This window comes from Coffea arabica, chromosome 2e (genome assembly GCF_036785885.1).
Source record: "Coffea arabica cultivar ET-39 chromosome 2e, Coffea Arabica ET-39 HiFi, whole genome shotgun sequence".
Classification (NCBI taxonomy): Eukaryota; Viridiplantae; Streptophyta; class Magnoliopsida; order Gentianales; family Rubiaceae; genus Coffea; species Coffea arabica.
Genome location: NC_092313.1, coordinates 11,684,940 through 11,706,878, shown reverse-complemented (window position 1 = coordinate 11,706,878; position 21,939 = coordinate 11,684,940). Strand labels below are relative to the sequence as shown.

General features: G+C 37.8%; 1 protein-coding gene across 2 annotated transcripts; it reads left to right on the top strand.

Moving 5' to 3' along the window:
- Positions 1-12,936: 12,936 nt before the first annotated feature.
- LOC113730975 (probable ubiquitin-conjugating enzyme E2 24) lies at positions 12,937-21,524 on the top strand. 2 transcript variants are annotated; one of them, XM_027255984.2, is made up of 10 exons: positions 12,937-13,581; positions 14,936-15,828; positions 16,101-16,235; positions 16,331-17,802; positions 18,123-18,260; positions 18,622-19,056; positions 19,181-19,244; positions 19,808-19,947; positions 20,228-20,539; positions 20,942-21,524. In XM_027255984.2, exons 4-10 carry the CDS (start codon positions 16,342-16,344, stop codon positions 21,191-21,193), a joined length of 2,802 nt encoding a protein of 933 aa, XP_027111785.2. In that variant the 5' UTR covers positions 12,937-13,581; positions 14,936-15,828; positions 16,101-16,235; positions 16,331-16,341; the 3' UTR covers positions 21,194-21,524. The 2 variants fall into 2 exon arrangements, with proteins under 2 accessions (XP_027111785.2, XP_027111786.2); XM_027255985.2 differs by lacking the exons at positions 12,937-13,581; positions 14,936-15,828 and having other exon boundaries at positions 16,099-16,235; positions 16,319-17,802.
- The last annotated feature ends 415 nt before the right edge of the window (positions 21,525-21,939 follow it).

Here is a 21,939-nt window from a genome sequence, read left to right as displayed (position 1 = left end):
GGGGCAATTTTGGAAAAATGCGATCTATGGTGCAATATCCTTGAAAGTCTTAAACTATCGTTTTCAAGCCAAATTACAAGCTAATAAAGTCCATCGTTGACTTATTCTTTCATGACAATCCAAAATGAGGATCATGCTCATAAGAAATTCATCAAATCATTTGTGATCATAAGGGCATAACCCGTTTCCACATGTTTAGCTATCACTTCTGTCCATACGTTACAAGCCTAGAAAGCTTGTAGGTTGACTAAGTTTTCTTGAAAATAAGGGTAACAAACTCTTTGCTTTCACTAAGATGTGACATTGAATGGATTACATACAACCGGGGCACAAAAATGAGACAGATTCTTATCTCCCATTTCCTTAGCCATTTCAAAAATAAAGTCACTTGATTGGTCCTGAAAAGATGAGTCAACCAGAAGTGGTGACCCGTTACCCTAAGCACCAATGCTAAAAGTAAGGAAGAAATCTTCTTAAATTTGGTGTTATTTCGAGGAATTCATCATGAAATTTCTGCATGAGTTCAAACTTGACGATTAAAGTTTCTTCACATTGTTGTATATGCGCACTCTTTTCTAAATTTTAGAAAGTGCGGTTTTTCTTTGTTCAAGTAAATGGGAAATCATCTAAACCAATTTTTGCAATCAAATGGGCCCAAACTGGGGCAAAATTTTTATTTGCAAAATTTCGCAAAATAAGCCCACACAGGGGCAAATATTTTTGTAGTCCAATTGAGGATTTCGTCCAAGAATCAAAATAATGCATTTTTCAAATCAGTCACGCTCATTTGAGTGCACGTAAGCCCTGTGCAGGTATTCACAGTTGAAGTCGACGAAAAGCATCTGGCGATGTGGAAGGCCGATGCCGAAGAAAGAGAAGAAAGAAGGGAAAAGGGCCCTACACTGGGGCAAATTATTTTTGGGAAAAAGATTCTCTCGAAAAATCAGAAAAATTCAAAAAATTAAAAAAACAAGTTCAAATTTTTGTTTCTTGGAAAATCAAATTTAATTTCTTGTATTTTGACGAATCAAATTCAAGTTCTTGACCAATTGGATGGTAGGACTGGGTCTTATCCCGCTGACCATTCACTTTATTACGTTGGGCCTGGATTTAGTGCCGCCAACATCACTTTATCACGTTGGGCCTGGATTTCGTGCCGCCAACATTCCAAAAATCACGTTGGGCCTGGACTTTATGCCGCCAACGTTCCAAATATTACGTTGGGCCTGAGTTTCGTGCCGCCAACATCACATCACCAAGTTGGGCCTGGATTTTGTGCCGCCAACATTTCAAACATCAAGTTGGGCCTGGATTTCGTGCCGCCAACATTCCAAAAATCACGTTGGGCCTGGACTTTATGCCGGCAACGTTCCAAATATTACGTTGGGCCTGAGTTTCGTGCCGCCAACCTCACTTTATCACGTTGGGCTTGGTTTCCGTGCCACCAACTTCACAAGATTACGTTGGGCCTGAGTTTCGTGCCGCCAACCTCACTTTATCACGTTGGGCTTGGTTTCCGTGCCACCAACTTCACAAGATTACGTTGGGCCTGGATTTAGTGCCGCCAACCTCACTTTATCACGTTGGGCTTGGTTTCCGTGCCACCAACCTCACAAGATCCCGTTGGGCCTGGATTTCGTGCCGCCAACCTCACTTTATCACGTTGGGCTTGGTTTCCGTGCCACCAACCTCACAAGATCCCGTTGGGCCTGGATTTAGTGCCGCCAACCTCACTTTATCACGTTGGGCCTGGATTTTGTGCCGCCAACTTCACAAAAGTCATGCTGGGATTGGTTTTAATTCAACCACCGTTAGCATCGAGTCTATCTCACTAACGTGCGTGTTTTCATCCTACCGCTGTTAGCATCGAGCCTATCTCACTAATGTGCGTGTTTTCATCCCACCAACACTCCATCTCACTTCAATTCATCTATTTTTACATTTCTGTCCGGGTCTATCCCGTGGGTCTATCCCAATTTTACATTTCTGTCCGGGTCTATCCCGTGGGTCTATCCCAAATTTAAATTTCTGTTCGGGTCTATCCCATTTTTACATTCATGTTCGGGTCAGTCCCGTTTTTAGAATTCTTGTTTGTTGAAATCTTTTGCAGCCGAATAACACAGGTAAGTATTTGGTGTCTACTTCTTTGTCTCAAGTTTTTTCAAAACTCAGACAAAGAGGGGCAAACTGTAGACACCAAATTTTTGGTGTTTTATTATTTATTTATTTATTTACTATTCGTTTTATTTGTTCTATTTTTATTTGTCATATTTAGTTTTATTTACATTTAGTTTTAGTTATTTTAACCATCTTAGCTAGAAGTTCTCAAAGGGAAAAGAAAAGTGTTCCAAAAAATGTGTTTTATGTCTTTTAAAATCAATCTTTTAGCATCTTACTTATTTTTGTTAAGTTATTTTGAAAAAAAAAGGAAAAGAAGGAAAACAATGAAAAATGGAAAATGGAAAAGGAAAAAAAATGAAAAATGGAAGATTGAAAGTGGCATTTTGTTATTTCTAGTTTTATTTTTGTTTATTCAATCCAATGTTAATTAAGTTATTTTTGTTTTTATTATTATTAGTATTATTGTTATCAATTTTGTTTGATTAAATCGGTTAGTTGTTAAGTTAAAAAAAATATATATATATATATATATATATATAGTAGCGGCATGCAAGCTGCGTCAAAACGCAGCTTGCAGGGAAGGATTTGCAAGGAAGGACTGGGGAGCCTGGGCTGCAAATAGGTAAGAAAGGACTGTAGGTTAGAGGAGGGGGGCTTCATATAAATAGAAAAGGAGGGAGCAGCCGCCAAGGAGAAAAGGATCGACGGCTGCAAAATCTGGAGGAAGAACGAAAGAAAACAAAAAACCAGGGAGCTTCATCGGGGGAGAGAAGAATTTGAACAAAAGAAAAACTGCAGGGAAAAAAGAACAGCCGCACCGAGAGCTAAGAGTGAGCAAGAAGGGTGACGGGAAGAGAGGTAAGGATTGACGGCTGCTAGAAGGGAAAACAAAAACACAGAAGGCTACGGGGGTTTCTAGAGAGCAAGAGAGTAGGCGGCGGCTGCATAAGGGATAGAGAGAAACTAGAAAAGTGACGGGAAATCTGCAAAAGAAAGGGAGGTTTCGGCAGTAGAGAAATCAGAAGCAAGAGCCTTCCGAACTTGAATCTCGCCCCTCGCCATCGTTGTCAACCTCCTCCTTCGCCGCAACAGCTGCATCGACTGCTAAGAAGAAGCTATCAACTGGCGCAACCACCAAAGCTGTTGTCTCTCGCTCCAAGTCAGTTACTGCAGCGGTTAAACAGACGCCGAAGCTAAAGCTGAAGACGATGTCCTCAACACCACAGCTCCTGCCCTCACCAAACCTGATGAGGACCACGACCATGACAGCGACATCCAGGAAGAGAACTGGAAAAAGTTGAGGAAAACCAAGAAGGGAGCTGCGGCTGAAATCTGGAACTTGGAGAAGGAATTTCGGGCAGTGCGAGAAGCAAAAGAGGAAGGCTGAAAGAAAAGTGCAGAATTTTCGCAGAAAAGGCAGATCTCAGCCATTTGCAGCTTCAAACCTTTCGTTCGAACGCATGTCTTCAGATTGCTCGCGTTGCTTTGGCCCCGTAAACATACGGAGGTAACCCTTGCTTCCCGTTTTGTTATTTTTATATGCATTTCATGAAGATTCCGATTTGTTAGACATGAATCTTGAGTTTTTGCTAATGGGTTTTCTTCATGCTCATTTCTAGATGTTTTTTTTGACTATGGCCCTTTCTGTGTTTAAGTTTGGCTTTGGGATTGTGGAAATAAAGTCCATGAGAAGTTAATTGACGGATTTACATGTTTCATTAGAGTTCATGACTGTTCTTTTGTTTGTCTTGGTGCGCAATCTGGTTGGAGAATTCTGGGCAATGCATGATTCACGACTGAGCTTCGTTTGCTGCATTTTCTTTGTTGTTTCGGTTGGGATGGTCAGGCAATAAATTCATGTTCAAAGATGTTTGTGAGTTTAGTAAATAAATGGACAGATCAATGCAATGGTCCCAGCACGTAACCTACACTAGTTGGAGCTGCAAAATTCGAAGCAAGTAAAAAAGTAAAAAGCCGCTGCATTTTTTTCCTTGCTGTTTTCTTTTCCATGGCTGTTCAAGTGAATCTTTACACTTAAATTGCATGTTAATCTGATGTTAAAGGGAAGAAATGGAATGATTTGGGTTTGGGTTTGTGTGTTTGGGTCTAGAAATATTTGAGTTACGATTGAATGCTTGCTGGAAAAATAAATGATCAGGTTGTCGAATCGTTTTTGCATGCATTTTCCAGAAATCTTGTATGATGTCTTCCCAAGTTTTCTGGTCATTTGAATTGCGGTCACTAGGTAGTTTGTTGCTGGGTTTAGAATCGTGATGCTGGGCTAAAAACATTTGATCAAGGTTGTGCATTTGAATCAGAAATCTGGTTCACATGAATAGAGAGCTGCGGCTGGAGATTGCAGCGCTTCACTCCTTTCTTTGGCTGATATTTCTTGTGTTTCCAGTAGTCATCAATCCGGATTTTCTGTTTTAGTCTTGTGATGAAGGCGTGATATTTGTATGGTTTGAATGATTGGAAGTGATACCCTGTAGAATTTGATATTTGTTAATGATATTTGGGTTGGTGAATGCCGCACATTGTAATGATATGAAACCAGAAAAGGATAAAGTTCCAGCAGCTTCATGGTCCTATCCTAAGTTTCTTTTTGAAAGTTAGATGTCAAGTTCCAGTGGATTCATTCTTTAGATTGGAGCTTTTTGATGTTTACTTGAAAAGCATGTGCTCAAAATTTCTTTAAAAGGCTGAAATCCGCAAAAGAAATGGAGGCCGCAGCTTGCTTCGTTGCTCAGGAGCTTTATCAGCTTGTCCAAATGTATTGCAGAAGTTGTATTCATTCGTGGATTGCATGAGCTGCATGAAATAACTTTCTGAAAATCACACTTTGACCCCCCAAGTCCCTTTTGTTTCACTATGACCCAACCAATTGAATAATTTCCTCAATTTGGTCCTTGACAATTTTAATTCTACAACTTCATTGCTCGTTTGTTTTAATTAATTATTATGCTTTGATTCAATTGCATTCAATTCATGACTTTAGGGACTTTATGGCTAAGTGAGCTTTGTTTTGCCCATTTCTTTTAATTTTTCTTAAATAAAGTGGTGCCTTGACCTTTTTATTATTTTGGAGGGTAATTGAATAATCCCACCTCATTGGGGCGTCAATTCGAGGGAGGTACACTCTATCCCTCATTTGCACTACATTTGACCTTACGTGCCCCTACGTGTTATGTGAATATGCATGTCTACTTCGCTTTCCTTACCTCCTTGCATGTATTTACTTGCTTTTTACTTTTATTTAAGTTTTATGGGGTATGTGTACACCTCTTGGCTTGTAATAGATAGGGCTCGAAGAGCATCTGGTCCATTTCCCTTTCCCCTTTATGCTTTTATGGGGTATGTGTACACCTCTTGGCTTGTAATAGATAGGGCTCGGAGAGCATCTGGTCCATTTCCCCTTTCCCTTTATGCTTTCATGGGGTATGTGTACACCTCTTGGCTTGTAATAGATAGGGCTCGGAGAGCATCTGGTCCACTTCCCCTTCCCCCCTGGTTGCTTGCTTTTGTTGTTACATGTTAAATTGCTTTAGTAGGCTCTTGCATCTAGTCGAGCATGCTAAGTGCTACTTGCTATGTGTTTACGAGCGTTTTGGCATGACTACTTGCTTTCATAACCATGAATGAATGGAATGGATGAATGTACGTCACCACACTAGTCCAACGCTAGTTGTGGCTCATTATTTTCATTAGGAATTCATAGAAAGGGCTAGTCCAACGCTAGACCCAATAGGATTTTTCCTTTGTTTTTCATTAATGCATTATTTGTTTGTTCACTACATATCACGCATTTTCCTTAGTTTTATCATTTGGCATGATCCTCGACCCCCTTTTCCCCTCACTTTAGGTTTTGCATCCCATACTAGCTATAGGGTTCATTTTGCTTGAGTGTCCCCTTCCGATAAGGGAAACGAGCGAGTGTGGCTACTCGATAGCCTTAGCACGCTAGTTTCGCCTTCTAATCAAAGGGAAAATCAAGTCACGATTTAGGTCTCCCCGTACCCAATATGCATGAATTCCCTAGGCTCATGCATTCTCAATCCACTCTATCATTACACTTTCACTTTTGTCTCATTTGCACACATGCACCTTTTTATCACTTTCACTTGCACACGAACACTTTTTTTGTCTCCACTTGCACACGAACATTTTTTTTGTCTCCGCTTGCACACGAGCATTTTATCTTCACTCGCACACGAGTACTTTCATCTACATTTGCACACCTTCACTCTTATCTTATTACTTTTATCATTTTTTCACTTCACATAAACTCACACTTTCACATGGCATGCATTCCACTCATTTTTCACGTCATTTAGGTTTAGGTGTGACCTCTCCAAAAGGATCATTATTGGGCTTCACAATTAATGTGATTGGCACCACTCAACCTTTGAAGAGAAATTTCCCCCAATCCCCCTAGGTCTAGGGTTTTGCATTCATATAGACATATCCAATATGCGATACATACCATGGGTAGAAAAATTAGGAAAAATTGGTTTAAGTCACGCAACTAGCCTTGGCTAGGTCGAAGGGGTGCCTTGGATTTTTATCCTTGCCTTCCCCTTTGTCAAACGTGACCCCCGAACCTTTTTCTTTGGCTTACGTGGACTAGGAGTCGTTTTAAAAAGGGTTTTACTACTTTGTCTTTAAAAAACACTTTTTTGGGTGACTTGGTACACCCCAAATCTATACCAAGTGGCGACTCCGTTTTTCATATTTAAAAACCCTTTTTAAAATTTCATTTGGCCAAATCGTCGCTTTCCAAAGTCCCATGGCCTTTTTACTTTTCATTTTGCACACGCTCACACCACACTTCACACATCACACACACAACTCCAATTCATTCGAAAAGTGGGGCGCGACACACATTATACTGGTAGCGGAGATAAAGTGAAATTTTTGAAACTTAAGAAATCCTAAATAATGTTATGACAAACCTCAAGAGTTTTTAAAATTAAGCCGAAAGTAAAACATATTGAACGCACTTAGATTTTTATCATGCTTATAGTGAATTTACCCGATCTTATCCCACTAAAACAAAGCCAACTGATTTACCAGTCCCCATCTTCCACCAAAATTACCTTACAAGAATAAAAAAAACAAGATTGGTTTCTCTGTGCTTGCTAGTTGAAGTAACTGATCAGGGGATAAGTTTATGGTCGAAATAAGTCTGTCAGATAAACTTTTCCTTGTGCTCGAACATTAGATGGCACTAACTGGGAGTGACTCGTTCTTAATTGAAGCACTTCGATCTTTCTCCAACCAGATTTGGATGTTACCCCAAAATGACTAAGATGTTCTTTACTTTTTTCGGGAGAGAAATATGACGTCAAATTTTTGTAATGTTGTTGGTACATATAGATGTAACAACAACTAACTCAATTTACTAGTTTTGGACAAATTCCATGCAATGTTTTGAGGGGACGTCGGCTCCTTCACTTTCTGGTTTTGAGGCATCCTTGCCCCTTGGGACGTTGATTCACATCAATCCTGAAATTCTTTTCATTTTGTTTTCATTGTTGGAATCTACCCTCTTGCATATTCTCCTCTATAGTGGATCATTTCATGGGGTGCGTAATTTCCTTGTACCTACAGAATATTATACAAATACCAACGAATTAGAGGAAAAGGAAAACAAAAAAGTGGTTTCAAACTCTATTATCGAATAGCTAGGTGGGAAGAACAATGTCGGACCTTGTGGAATTATTGAGTGGGACTAAGTGACTTAGTGGACCTCACTTCTTTTGCCATCTGTCTTCCTAACAATGCATTAACGCTCGAGTGCTCCAATATATTACTGTTTATGATTAGATTTAGTCTAGTTAATGGAATTCATTGTCACAACATAATAGTTGCTCCACTTACAGCGTCTCACATTTGCCCAAAGAGATCTCCATTATGACTAACCTAATTAAAATCCGGTTTGGATACCTACTTTTCAGAGTTTTTATAGGAAAATATGCCGTAACGAATTGATGCATATATAAAGTAAAAAGATAATTAAAAAATGTGTTCACGAAAAATGTAAAAAAAGAAGTTTAATAAAGGATGATTTATGTACAACCCTTAATGATTTTCACATTAATTAAATCTCTATACGAAAAGTTCGAACTTATCGGTGATTGATTAAGATTTAATCATCACAGATAAAAATATGTAGTGCGTTAAAAAGCAATAATGTAATTAGAGCTCCAATCTAAAACTGCGTCTTTTGGTCAAATGGGGAGGGAGCTAGGCGTGGGGATGACCGACTAAATTACATGCCATTTAAAGTTCTTTCTCACACAATTAAGGTGGCCTTCAACATATCAATTTTTGGTTGTCAGATGCAGACTCTATTTAAAAATCAAGTTTTAAAAAATATAATTAGTAGTACGTGAGAGAGCGGAATATTACATGCAAAAATAAGAATATGCTGTGATGGGATACTTTAGATAGCCATGCATGTTTGAGAAGAAAATTTACCTTTTTGGTAACTTGAGGTCTATGCTGATTAGAAAACTCTGGCGTTGGGACTGTTGATAGGGTTGTAAGATTTTTTTGTCATTGAACTTTTCTCCTCAAAGAAATTTTATTAAAATCTTGCATGCAGGTGCAAAAATCCAGAGTATAGCTTTAGATATCTTCTCGAACATCACAGGATTAATCAAATCAATTACTGAGAAGAATTAAGTAACCTCCCTGCAGCATCAAAATCATCCATTATGTCTTGGTGGGGTAGTACACGTACTTTTTTTAACTAGAAAAATTTTTACAGTTCTTTCTTTCTTCGGTCTACTATTTTGCTTCTTTTCTTCGTCTTTTATAATAATTGCAACGCAACACATTGTTTTGCTCTTCAGTTCTTCCATAATCTATAGGAACCATCCATGAGTAGCTAAAATCATAAAACACCAAAATTCCCATTCCCCAGAAAAAAATAGAAAACAAGAAAGAAGCCTGATTGCAAGTACGTTGCACCTATGATTTTGGAGATAACAAGCAAACATGTAAAGGGCATGCAATTGAAAAAAAAAAAAAAAAAAAACCCCAATTTCGTCTTACGAAAATGGCATCAATTGTTATACGATGTGATTAACAAGTTGACTTGCTGTAATTGTTCTATCTAGCAGCCCCAAGGCTAGGCCATATGCAAGGTAGACTTTCAAATCATCATTCCTTCAACCTCAATATCTCATGCGGCATTGTTTAGTGGAACAAAAGCATTACAACTTTGAGCGCACAAAAGGAAAGTTAAAGAAAGTCTAGGGAAAAGACAGATGCATATATGTGAAATATAGGAAAATTCACTTCAACTCAGTCTGTTCTGTGAAGATAGTGGAAGACTTCAATCATCCAATAGCAAAAGAATAATTGCGCCACCTTCAACTTGTGAAAACAATTGGTGTAAAATATTCGACCTTCATTATTATCTCTGGTGCTTGGACTACATTGTATCCTTCTTTTTCCTTGTCTTTACGAGTACAAGTTACTTGCCAATTTAGCCACATCAACATGCAATACTTCTGTAATTACATGTAACGACTTCATAAGTCTTATTGATTAATTAATTGCTTTGTAATGAATGTTGACATCATCCTTTTACAAGGTTAGTTGGTTAAAGTATATCAATCCTTACATCACTTGAACATAAACAAAGTTATGTTAGAGGTCTATTTACTTTGTTGTAGGAATTCCTTTCAATCAAGAAGGTGTAGATTTAGATATATTATCCAAATGGTTAACTCCATCTATAAAACTTTTGCACCAAATGTTGAACAATTTGATGGATTGGTATGAACTACGAGGAATCCCCCATGTTTCCTTAGGGAACTTTTTAGCGTACGAGTGGCCTAAGACTTTCTGGTACACTAGCATACTCAGGCAGCCAGCTAGCGTAGCTACCAAGCTAGGCAGTGTCTTGGTAATTCAAGATACCAATGTCCAGAGTGGGGAAAATGGGATAATGACTGTCTAAACTTTGTACCAAGAGTTCTGTCCACTCAGGCAATTAAATGGAAATGAATATGCCTGTTAACTTGATTAAGTGGAATTACATTTGGACATTTCTACTGAGGAACTAGATTTTGGTTCCTCCTTCGTTTGTCTTTTATGGCCCCTTGTGATCACTTGGGGTCACAGCCTTGAATGTAGAAAGACTACTGGTCCATTTGGAATAAGTGTTTTTGAAATGTATTTTGAGGAGGGAGGAAAGAGGGGAAGGGAGAGGAAAGGAGAGAATGAAGCAGGAGGAGGGGGAGGGGGTGGCAGCGTTGAGGAGAAAGGAAGATCGGGGATGACGGTGGCGGGTGTAAGAAGAAAGAGATAATAGTTTTTTTTTTTAGTGCATTTGAAATGTGTTATTGTACACTCCAAAAACAAAAATAACTTTGTGGAAAACTCCACAATCCAAGCAGAGCGATATAATCAAAGACAAATACATTGCAAAAGTAAAATTGCTGACCTTTATAATCCACCATAAAAGCTGAGTTAAAAGGGTGCAATAGTTAGTCTCGAGTGGAAAGTGATCATTGTTAGGAATATGTCATTTTCACGAGAAAAACTTTTGCTCCTGTTCGTGTCTTTCCAACTAAGAAAATGATCAGTGCTGTTAACTAAAAACCTGCTTTTTATGTTGCATCTACGAAAAGAGCAAAGTCATTATGGACTTTGAGTTTGAGTTACATACTTATATCACAGTTAATCAGAGACAGCATGGTTATTGGTTTGGCAAGTCAAGGTGTCTCGGAAATCCTGGCTTGGCTAGTACTGATCAAGAACAGATTTGATTGCTGAATTTCTTTTGGATCTCCACCAAGATTTGGTGAAAGCAACTCTCACTCTTGTGCATGTGTTCGTGAGCCAACTTGTTTGCCTTAATTAACAAATTAAACTCGGCAAGTAGCACATATGAATGATGCCATAGATTGCTGCCTTTATTCCATTCACAGTTCTTGAAAGCAACTCTCATGGTTCTGCATGTGTGTTTGTGACCATACACTTTTTTGGGTCTTCCACATACTTAAATTAGTTGTACTTCTTTAATTCAGTATGTACTAAGGTGGGATGATGTAGTTTCATGGATGCGAATATCCAAAGTGGATATTCAAAAGAGACGACACTGCAACTATGAATCATGGGAGTGGATTATGAAATTAATCCTGTTGCTTGCAAGGTTAAGTACGTAATGGCATTCTACGGAGCCCAAAAGAGAAGTTAAATTAGAAAATTTATCATATGCAAGGATATGCCTCATTTGTTTAGAAATTATTATAGGATATAGAAATGCCCAATTCTTTCTTCTTCTTTTTTCATTTTTGTAATCCTCCAAAATAATTTCTTTGAAAAAAAAAAAGACAGGAGCAGTATCTGAAGATTATCAGCCCTACTAAATTACTCTTTTGAGACTTGATAGTCCGACTCCACAAGATAAAGAGTTGCGACCTGGTGCTGAAATTAATAGGTCATGTTGGGAGTTACGTTCCAAAACAGAAAAGTTGCATGTCAATTAAGACTCCAAATAATTATCATTTTTTTACTCCTTAGTGCTCTTGCTTTTGCCCTTTTCCTTGATATGAAAATCAATGATTCAACTGATAATTATCTGCGAGTGTTTTGAATGAACTATACAACTAACGCGTGAAGCCATTACTAGGCGTCGACCTCCGGCATTGACTCATGATTGCAGCAATTGACAAGCTAGGGCCGAAAGAGCTCCAAAATGTTCCATTTTTCACATTCGCAGTCGGTGGACGGATGGATTGCAGGAGCACTGTGGGAGTTGCTTGGTAGCTTCTGACTAACTAACAGGATTGATTGGCGGTAGATAGTCTAGTTGACGCTATTTGTCCACTGGTACACTATTCAATTCTCAAGCTTTGTTTATTGTTATGGAATTCAAGCCATTTCTGCCCTAAAAGAGATTTTACGGTACCCGTTTGGGTTGTTAGTTTCTGGAGTTTTTATAGAAAAAAAAATATAGTATAACGATTTGATATATATAAGATTAAAAAGTGATTGAAAAATATATTCACAAGAAATTAGGTGCAAATTTGAGAGTGCATGCTCATGTAGGCATCAAACTTAACTTTTTTTTATTTCTCAAAATATGTGGACTTGACAATGGTATGACTATTTTTGCCAAAAATGACCCAACAATAGTAAACGACCAAAAATGTAATTTGGGTAAAGTAGTTCAATTCACACATGCTAGAGATCAAATTGTTTTCTTTTAATGTGAGACAATTGTGATTACTTTGGCAAATTTCTCCTTTATCCTTCCCATTTCTTGACTCGTGAGGAAAGCCTAAAATGTCAAGTAACGTTAAAAAATAATAATAATAAGGGGTTGAAGTTACAACATCAACTATGCTAATTAGTAAGTGATTTACAAGAATGACAATCACTGCATGCCACTTAATGCGGAAATAGAGTCTCAAAAGTTGAGTATCAGTTGATGTAATTCTTATAAATTCTAGTGTAAACTTGCTTTAAAAAATTCAATTTAAACTCATACAACCTGGATATAAATTTAAATTTATCAATTCATACAATTAAATTAGTATAAAAGTTACTATTATAAGTAAAACCGTACGAATTTACATCAAATATGTAATAAGAATTATATGAATCAATTTAACAAATTGATCATTACTCCGCTTGTGAGGCCTCCTATCCTATTTAATTTTCTTCTCATCCTAAACTTTTTTTTTTAATATCAAAATGACAAATGCTATGATACTCTAATAGAATAGAGTATCATAGCATGCGCACGAGGAATTCGTATAGATGCCAAGGTTTATCCATTTGAGTTTGGAAACGGAATAGTACTGACAGTTAGTTAACCTTGTACAGTTGGACAGCCAAAAAGGCAATATGCGCACGAGGAGGGGGCGATGTAGACCCAAGAGAGACTGTGGTATATTCCTCTTAGAACAGTGTCAAAATCCCCGCACGCTTAACTAGTTCAACATAATGCCTAGTGCTGGTTGTAACCAACAACTGCCCCCCACGAGCAAACCACCGAAAACTGACGATCTTTTTATTCTTTCCCTATCTCACAGCCCCCCAAAAAACAGAAAGTCTAGCAGCACCCACAGAGTTGGAGAACCAGAGAAAAGATGAATTGAAGATTCACAGAGTGTCTTGCATGTCATGTTTGCAGACTTGGAGAATGGCCTAATGGGTAGTGGGATTTGGGGAGGGCCTTATTCGCCTCTCTGAATTCCCATAACCTTTATTTTTGTATGGTTGATCATTCACTCTGTAGTCTGCTGCAACCAAGCAAGTCTGGATAAGTGCAAGAGGGTTCAAGAAAGTCAAGGGAGCAGATACAGAAAGTGAAAGAAAATTCAAGAATTCAAGTTCTGGGTTGGTTAATTTATGATTGGAGTGTTTTTTTTTCTGGATGTGCTGTGGGGTTGATTGAGCCTTCCGGTGGAAATAATCTTGATGAGCTGCAAAATGGTAACTTTCGTGTTATTTTGCAGTTCATGCTTCATCTTATTTTTGAATATTGAGTCACTTTTTGTCTATGTCAACCAAATTATGGTTCGGAAGTCTTGCGTGGAAGCTTTGCCATGAAGTTTCAGTTCGTTTTTGTTACAACTTGTTGTTTTCTTCAGAGTTTTAATGATTGTCTTGATTATTTGTCTTTTAACTGTATTGAATAAAGTAATTTATAGTATAGGGTCATCACTTAAATTTGTTGCTTTACCTCTATTTTTCTATGAGCTCGTAGTGGATATTTCTAGGCTAGAAATGTTCTTATGAAGTTGAATTTGTTAGAGATTTCTTGAAGGTATGCATTTATTTTGGATTTTATGCATGTATGCTAGCTGGCTCAGCATTTTACATATTTGGCGTCAAAGTTCAATTTCAACTCTGTGGTGGATTCCTTGATTATTGAGGTGGAAAAAAGAGTAAACTTTCTATGATCATTTTAGTTTTTCTTTTCCCCCCTCCTTTGTTTTGGTGTTTAAGAGGGTGCAAACCAAGAACCAGGACGGGAAAGGGGAATCTAAAGGATGAGATATTGACAATGGGTTCTTGAATCTATTTACTTCATATTCATGTACTTTGTGGGAGAGTTCTATCCGGTTGATTGAATGATCTGCCAAGAGTGAGACATAAAGAAAGATAAGAAGAAACAAATTTATTTATGCGGCAAAGCAAAAACAATGTGAACCCAAAAAAAAAAAAAGACACAAGATGTGCTCTTCTTTTCTTGAACACACAGTCTAAGAGGTTTTTATTTCGTATTATGGATGATGCATGTCAAAACTCGAAAAAATATTAGTAGAAAATCCATTGTACTTTTCTTTTCTTGAAGCAAAATGAAGTAGAAGATCTAGGAAGTTCTCTTGCCATACCGTGGCTTTGATGGGGTTCTAAGATTTCCTTTACTCTTTAAAGTTCCATTTATGAGTGCAATATGATTGATATCGGATACAAGAAAGAGAGATCCCAATTCAAAGTGTTATAATCTGATTTCAGCTTCAATACAATTTTCACTACTGCATGCAATTCACAAGAAAATGTCACAATGATAGAGGTTTACAATTAGATAGTGTTAATTTCTTGTTTCATTTCACTTTCTCCAATTTGGAGAGGATCAGATCTGTGGAATTGCATTATTATTTCCTCAATGACAAAAAGCAGAGAAGATTGTCACTACATGATTATGTTCTGTAATTGTTTCTTCAATTGAGAAAAAAAATGAACACATGAGATGATTTCTATGCCTGGAGACTCTGTGTGTGTGTTTTTTTGTATGTGTGTGTGTGTGTGGCACTGACTCTAAAAGGTGGCATGTTTGCAGGTTCTCTGGACATTATAAAGGCAAAAGAAGCATTACTGGTATCTGAAGAGCAAGAGTAGTCATTCTGGTAGACCAGAGTTTAAAATGTTCTTTTCTTGATTGCACGTTGTGCATGTCAGATCGATTTCACCATGGCTGATTGGTAACTCTGTGCACCAGATTCTGTCATTTTGTGGTTAAATCAACATTTTTCCTGAAGGCAAATCATTAACCTCTGGCAGCGGGTGGATTTCACAGACATTTTGGTTTTTCTCAGGGGCAAATCTCCTTTGGCAATATAAATCTGGTTGTGGAAGACAAGATAGTTCCTTTTAGGCAGCAATATATATATCTCTCTAGATTTGAAGTATTGACAGCAATATATATATCTCTAGATTTGAAATATTAGCTCTTTCGGGCAAATCTCCTTTGGCAAATTTTTAAGTTCCTCTATTGTGCTGAGATTTCTCTACAATACGAGAGAAGGGTTCCTTACGTGTTTGAAAACAATTAACTTACAAGCTATGTCCAGGTGTCATTGGGACTTTAGCACCAAGCTGTTAGGAACAAGGGCTTTGTAATGGAATCTGCATCTCGGTTGTTTAAATAATTTCTTCTGGTAGCTTCTACTAGTGGGAAAATTCGTCCATTCATTGGGCAAATCTCCTTTGGCATTTAGGAGTCTACATTAGACTTCTTTCGCTCTTCTGGGGCAAATCTCCTTTGGCAATTCATCTCCAATATCTTGGAGAAATATTGTGATCTGTGATACATGATCAATTGATTGAGAAGACACATTGTATCATCTCTTGCTTCTCTACTTTCTTTTTGAGGAAGACATTTCATCTGACTTGCAGTACATCCATAGAAGGATTCCGCTCAATCTGGCAGAGATATACATTGTAAAGCGGGAGGTGAGGATAATTATGAATACCTGGTAGTGCCTCTTTTAACGATTTTAAGTATCATGTTCTTGTATTCTGTTCAACTAGTATCACTTGCAAAAATCAAGTAGTAGACTAAGCTTACTTCATTTTGTCTTCTTAAGTGCCATATGCTTTCTCCTTCAACATTTAAATCTTGTTGAAGAATAGGGCAATTTGTCAACTCCCCAAATATCTTACCATCTTCCCTTAGTCAAGACCAGGTCTTTAGCACTAATACATGTCACATGACCAATGTTCAGGTAGAAGCTTCGATCTCTCAACCTGAGCCTTTCTGTTGAAGTTTTCTTTAACTTGTTAACTTGTGATCAACATCACTGAGGCCAAAAAAAACAAGGGGATCAAGGATCTACATCTATAATTCTGAATAGAAACAGGTAATAAGTTGCATTCTGACCTCATATTCAAATTCCAAATTCCATTTCTTTTTTTACGCAATATTTGGCTTACCAAATTTTAGTAATTCTTGCAGGAATCTGCTTCATGGATTTGCGCCTCACAGACTTTGACAGTTTCAGTGAAAGCAGTAGCAGTGAGGATCAGGATGATGTTGAATTTCTTTATGGTGGACATGCATCTTCTATTCTTTCAAGTCTTGAGGAATCCATTGGCAAAATTGATGATTTCCTCTCATTTGAAAGAGGATTCATGCATGGGGATATTGTCTGTTCTGCAAAAGATCCATCTGGGCAGATGGGAAAAGTGGTAGATGTGGATCTCACTGTGGACTTGGAGAATGTTCATGGAAGCAAAATTCGAGATGTCAATTGCAAAATTTTGAAAAAAATTCGATCTGTATCAGTAGGCGACTATGTGGTGTACGGTGCCTGGCTGGGAAAAGTGCAAAACATAGTTGATTGCGTAACTGTTCTTTTTGATGATGGAACAAAGTCTGAATTCTCTACAATGGGTCCAGAGAAGCTTGTACCTATTTCTCCAGACTTACTTGAAGATTCCCTTTATCCTTTCTATCCAGGACAGAGAGTACAGGTGGAATCTTTACCTGTCTCGAAACCAACCAGGTGGCTATGTGGTATGAAAAAGGATAATAGAAATCGAGGCACTGTCTGTTCACTGGATGCTGGACTTGTGTATGTAAATTGGCTTGGTTGTGAAGTGGTAGGACAAAAGATATCTACTCCCTCATCTTTGCAAGATTTAAAAAACTTGACCTTGTTGCCATGTTTCACTCAAGCAAACTGGCAGCTAGGTGATTGGTGTATACCAGTAATTGACTGCAAGGCTCTGAATGAAAATAGTTTTTTAAGTCCACCAGCTAAAGGACTTATTGATGGAAAAGAAAAATCAGAAGGTATATCTCAAAGAGGCAACTTGGTTCATCACTTCCAGGGAATTGCAGTTATCACAAAGACAAAGACAAAAGTCAATGTGCTATGGCAGGATGGTAGCCTTTCAGTTGGACTAGATTCAAACTCTCTGCTTCCTGTGAGTGTAGTTGATGCGCATGATTTCTGGCCTGAGCAATTCGTGCTAGAAAAGGGAATCTGCGATGATTTGCCTGTTCCCAGTGTCCAAAGATGGGGCATTGTGAAATGTGTAGATGCTAAAGAAAGAACTGTGAAGGTGGAGTGGAGAACTGTTTCCATAGATCAAGCAACCAGCGTTAAGCTAGAGCAGATGGAGGAAATTGTTAGTGCATATGAATTGGTTGAACACCCAGACTACTCATATGCTGTTGGTGCTGTAGTTATTAGGTTGCAGAAGTATCATTTTGTTTATCAATCTTCTGGAAAAGTTTCTGGAAACCACTTGATATCAAAATGGGGTGCAGTTACAGGCACTGAGACATATCATACATATACTGATACATGTGAATGCCTGAATGGAAATTCCTGCCATGATTTCTCGTGCTGCTTTGGCATTGTAGTTGGCTTCAAAGGTGGGGATGTTCAAGTGAAATGGGCTAATGGTGCTACAACTATGGTACTTGCTTCCCCAACTAGAGTGTGTTAAGTGTGTCCGGGTGTATTGTGAATTCTTATGCATAATGTAATGCATCACTACAGATGGAAACATATCATATTCATATGTCCCAATGAAAGTTAATGGTGGTTTGGTCGTACGTTTTGCAAATGTGTATTTATGCCATAATGTGTCTGTAATAGTATTTACAGCCTATTGAGAAGTCATTTTTTACCTGCAAATCTAAAAAGTTAACTAGTGTGATGTTGTGAAATATGAAGTGTGTCTCTTCGTTGAATTTGTATTTGATGGCCTTCTTGAATCTTGGAATGTCACTATAGGTTGCACCATATGAGATCTATCAAGTTGACAAATTTGAAGGTTTATCTGCCACAGTTGCACCTTACAATGGACACACTGAGCCATCAAATGAGGAGATGATTGTGCTTGGCGACCAATCTTTGGAATATATGGAGAAGGTGATCCTCTCTCTCTCTCTCTCTCTCAACTCCTTTCCCCTCTTTTCCATGATTGAAAAACTAAGATGTGGTTGGCAATGTTAAGCTTAATCATTGACTTTTAAGAACTTAAAATACTTGAAAACAGAATATGAGAATAAATGGAGTTAAATTTGATCGGAAGCCTGAAGCTAAAAAATTTTGTCATCAATGCCAGACCGGTGGCCAAATGTTAATAAAGCCTTCAAAATATTCCTCTGGTTTCTTTTGTGAAGGAAATATTAACTTGTGTGCAGGTGTTTGCCATGATATTCTAAATAACGAGCATTTGTTTCAATGTTTGTGGGAAATATGAACTGAAATAATTATATGCCTATGTCAGGACCAATCAGGTTTCAAGGCTGACAGAGAAGAGATTGAAAATAAGTTAATCAGCTCTAGTTCCTCTTCTTTCCCTCAAGCAGCCATTGGACTTTTCACTACAATCACCTCAACCCTCTTTGGCTCCCTGGGTAGTTCACTATTTGGAGCATACAGATGGTTATCAAAAGACGAGGAAAAGGCTGTTATCTCTAGTGAGGAGGAACTTGAACTTTGTGACATACATCCGGTTAGTACACCAGTGGATATAGGTGAAATAGAGACAACTAAGGAAACAAATTCAGTGCAGCACACCAAAGAGGTTGAAGAAGAAAAGGATTGTGTGCTTCCATGTAACAATAAGCATCCTGAATTCTTCAGGCGATTTGATATGGTTAATGATTGCTCTGACCACCATTTTGTTGATGGTGCTGGAAAGGGCCGGCAATCTTCCCAGGTTTGACATATGAAAGATTTAGATCGTCTTCAAGAGCGTGCTCAGTTTTCTTCCTTTTCTTTCTTTCTTTCTCTTTTTTTTTTTTTTTGTTTCTTGATTTGATAAGGTTTTTGTTTCTTTGTAGATGAATCGAGCTTGGCTGAAAAGAGTCCAGAAAGAATGGAGCATTTTAGAAAAAAATCTTCCAGGTGAGAAACTTTAACTTTCTCTCAGGCTCAGCATTAGCATTTCTCATTGTATTCAATCACTTCTAAGAAATGTTGACTGAACATGTACCACAATCCTCTTGCACATTCCCCCATCCGCCAGTAGTTGCAATATTATATTTCCTATTGTTTTTGTTAAGGGGGAAATAATTTGGTCGTATAGATAGGAGTTCTAAGTATTGAATAGATTTGAGAATAGATAACAGCACTGCCAAAGCACACTAGTGACTTCTATAGAGGGAAAGAGATAAATTCTTGTATCTAATTTAGTAGTTCTACTTATGTGACCTCTTTTCTCCTTTTGGCATATAATGATAAGTTGAAAAAAATTTGTGGGACCTTTTATATGTTGAATAAGATTTTTTAGTGCAGTATGCTTCTATTGTAATATAACCTGATTTTACTTTATGGCATAGAACAATTTGTTTAAATGTGAATTTGGGAATCTTTGATATATACATTTGGGAATTGGTTGTATATTAGTACCATGGAGTGTGGCAGCTATAGTTTATTACCATTTTAACTTGGAAATACTTTCTGTACAGAAACGGTCTTTGTTCGTACATATGAGGAAAGAATGGATCTTCTACGAGCTGTTCTTGTAGGGGCTCCTGGAACACCATATCACGATGGATTATTTTTCTTTGACATTTTTCTTCCCCTGGAGTATCCTTATCAACCACCTGTAAGTACTACTTTTTGCTGCTTACTATGATTATACTTGGAATCATTCAATTGGATAGCAAAATCTCTTTTCCACTGAAATGGCTATTTTTCTTGATAAACTCTAATTAGATTTTATGTGATGTCACTGAACAATTTAGAACTTTGGGGCAATGAACTTAGTACTTAATTGAATTGCAATACCTTTGCCATTGTAAATGCAATAATAATAATCACATATAGGGCATTGACGGTGTATTTTGAACTGATGCTGATGAAATTTCGGCACATGAAAATTTCAGATGGTGTACTACAATTCTGGTGGACTTCGTGTCAATCCTAATTTATACGAGTCAGGCAAAATTTGCCTTAGTCTCCTCAATACATGGACAGGGTCTGGAAGTGAAGTTTGGAATCCTGAAAATTCTACAATTCTTCAAGTTCTCCTGTCCCTCCAAGCTCTTGTCCTTAATGAAAAGCCTTATTTCAATGAGGCTGGATATGATTCGCAGATTGGAAAATCTGAGGGTGAGAAGAACTCAGTGAGCTACAACGAAAATGCATTCCTTGTTAACTGCAAGTCCATGTTATACCTACTACGCAAGCCACCCAAGGTAAGCTTATCTGTTTGGCCCTATCATTACGGGGACTACAGTAATAGCTAGTCCTTTTAATTAGAGCAACCTGATGACATGATTCCCGTTCTGCTAAAACGAGTTTTAACTCCTCCTAGTTAAACTTAATTGTAAAGTCTAGACAGTGATTCCCTTCTAATGGAATTATTGTAGCTTGGAATATATACAAGGTCGAACAGTATTTGTCTTGGGAGATATTCATGATTGAGCTACTCTTTAAAGATGTCTCTGATAAAAATAACTCCTTTACCAAAGTGAATGTACTAGTTTAGATTGACTAAGACGTCTACTCTATGAGACAATGCTAAGAAACCTTTTTTATCAACTGAAAGAAAACAAAGATTGCTCAAGTCTTGATGTGTCTTGTTCAATTTGGTGCAGCATTTTGAGGCACTGGTTGAGGAGCACTTTAGTCAACATTGCAAACATATTCTATTGGCTTGTAAGGCATATATGAATGGAGCTCCGGTAGGTTCAGCTTATGGAAATGAGAAAATTGCACAAGGAATAAGAATTGAAAGCTCTATGGGGTTCAAGATCATGCTTACCAAGCTCTTCCCTAGACTTGTTGAAGCATTCTCCAGTAAGGGTATGGACTGCAGCGACGTATTAAATGAGGATAGTAGTCATTGACCATTATAAAGAAATTTGTGGCTTGTCTATGTTATTAAATTTACCTTATTCTGCAGTTGTATTGTCTTATGAGTGTGTAAGTACAGTTCCTGGCACCCAAACCAGTTTACTCTGGTGCTTATGTTGTTTGTGAATGTATGTGAGGACAAAGGCATGAGAAAACTCCGCATGTTCTGCTATGTATCTGTAATTCTGTATATAGGCTTGAAATAAATTTCAGTCGACCAAAAAAATGCTCTGTTGCTGCAGATCTGCTCCTAAACTGTAAGCTTGCAGTTGCTGGAGAAAAATGCAGTAACAGCTAGTTGACTGGAGGGTTTGTTGAGTATTAGTTATCTGTGTATATCTTATTTCTTTTTCTGCAATGTTGATCTCAGTCAAGGGGAATATTTGAGCAACTAGATTGGATTTCAGTTCTTGTATCTCTTGCTGCCTCAGTTAATGAGAGAGAGGTTGAAGGGTGTCAGGATCAGCACTATACTGCTAGTTGCTGCTGCTGTGACTTGTAAAGCAACTATACTGATAGAGTGATAGTGCTCATGTCATATCCAACCAAAGGTGGTGCAAATTTCCCAGATTCCGGGTGATTGGATTCTAGTAATGTAATCATTCCCTCCTTGTCAGCGGAAGGACATCATGTATATATATATATAGTCTATGATGATATATATCAGCAATGTATGATTGAAGTGAAAAAAAAAAAAAAGCAATCTTCAAGCTAGCCAAATGAAAAGGGCCATGTCCGC

Coding starts and splice junctions, on each gene's coding strand:
- LOC113730975 (XM_027255984.2), top strand. CDS start 16,342: ATGGATTTGCGCCTCACAGACTTTGACAGTTTCAGTGAAAGCAGTAGC. Junction 17,803..18,122: donor CTAATGGTGCTACAACTATG/GTACTTGCTTCC, acceptor ATGTCACTATAG/GTTGCACCATATGAGATCTA. Junction 19,948..20,227: donor AGTATCCTTATCAACCACCT/GTAAGTACTACT, acceptor TGAAAATTTCAG/ATGGTGTACTACAATTCTGG.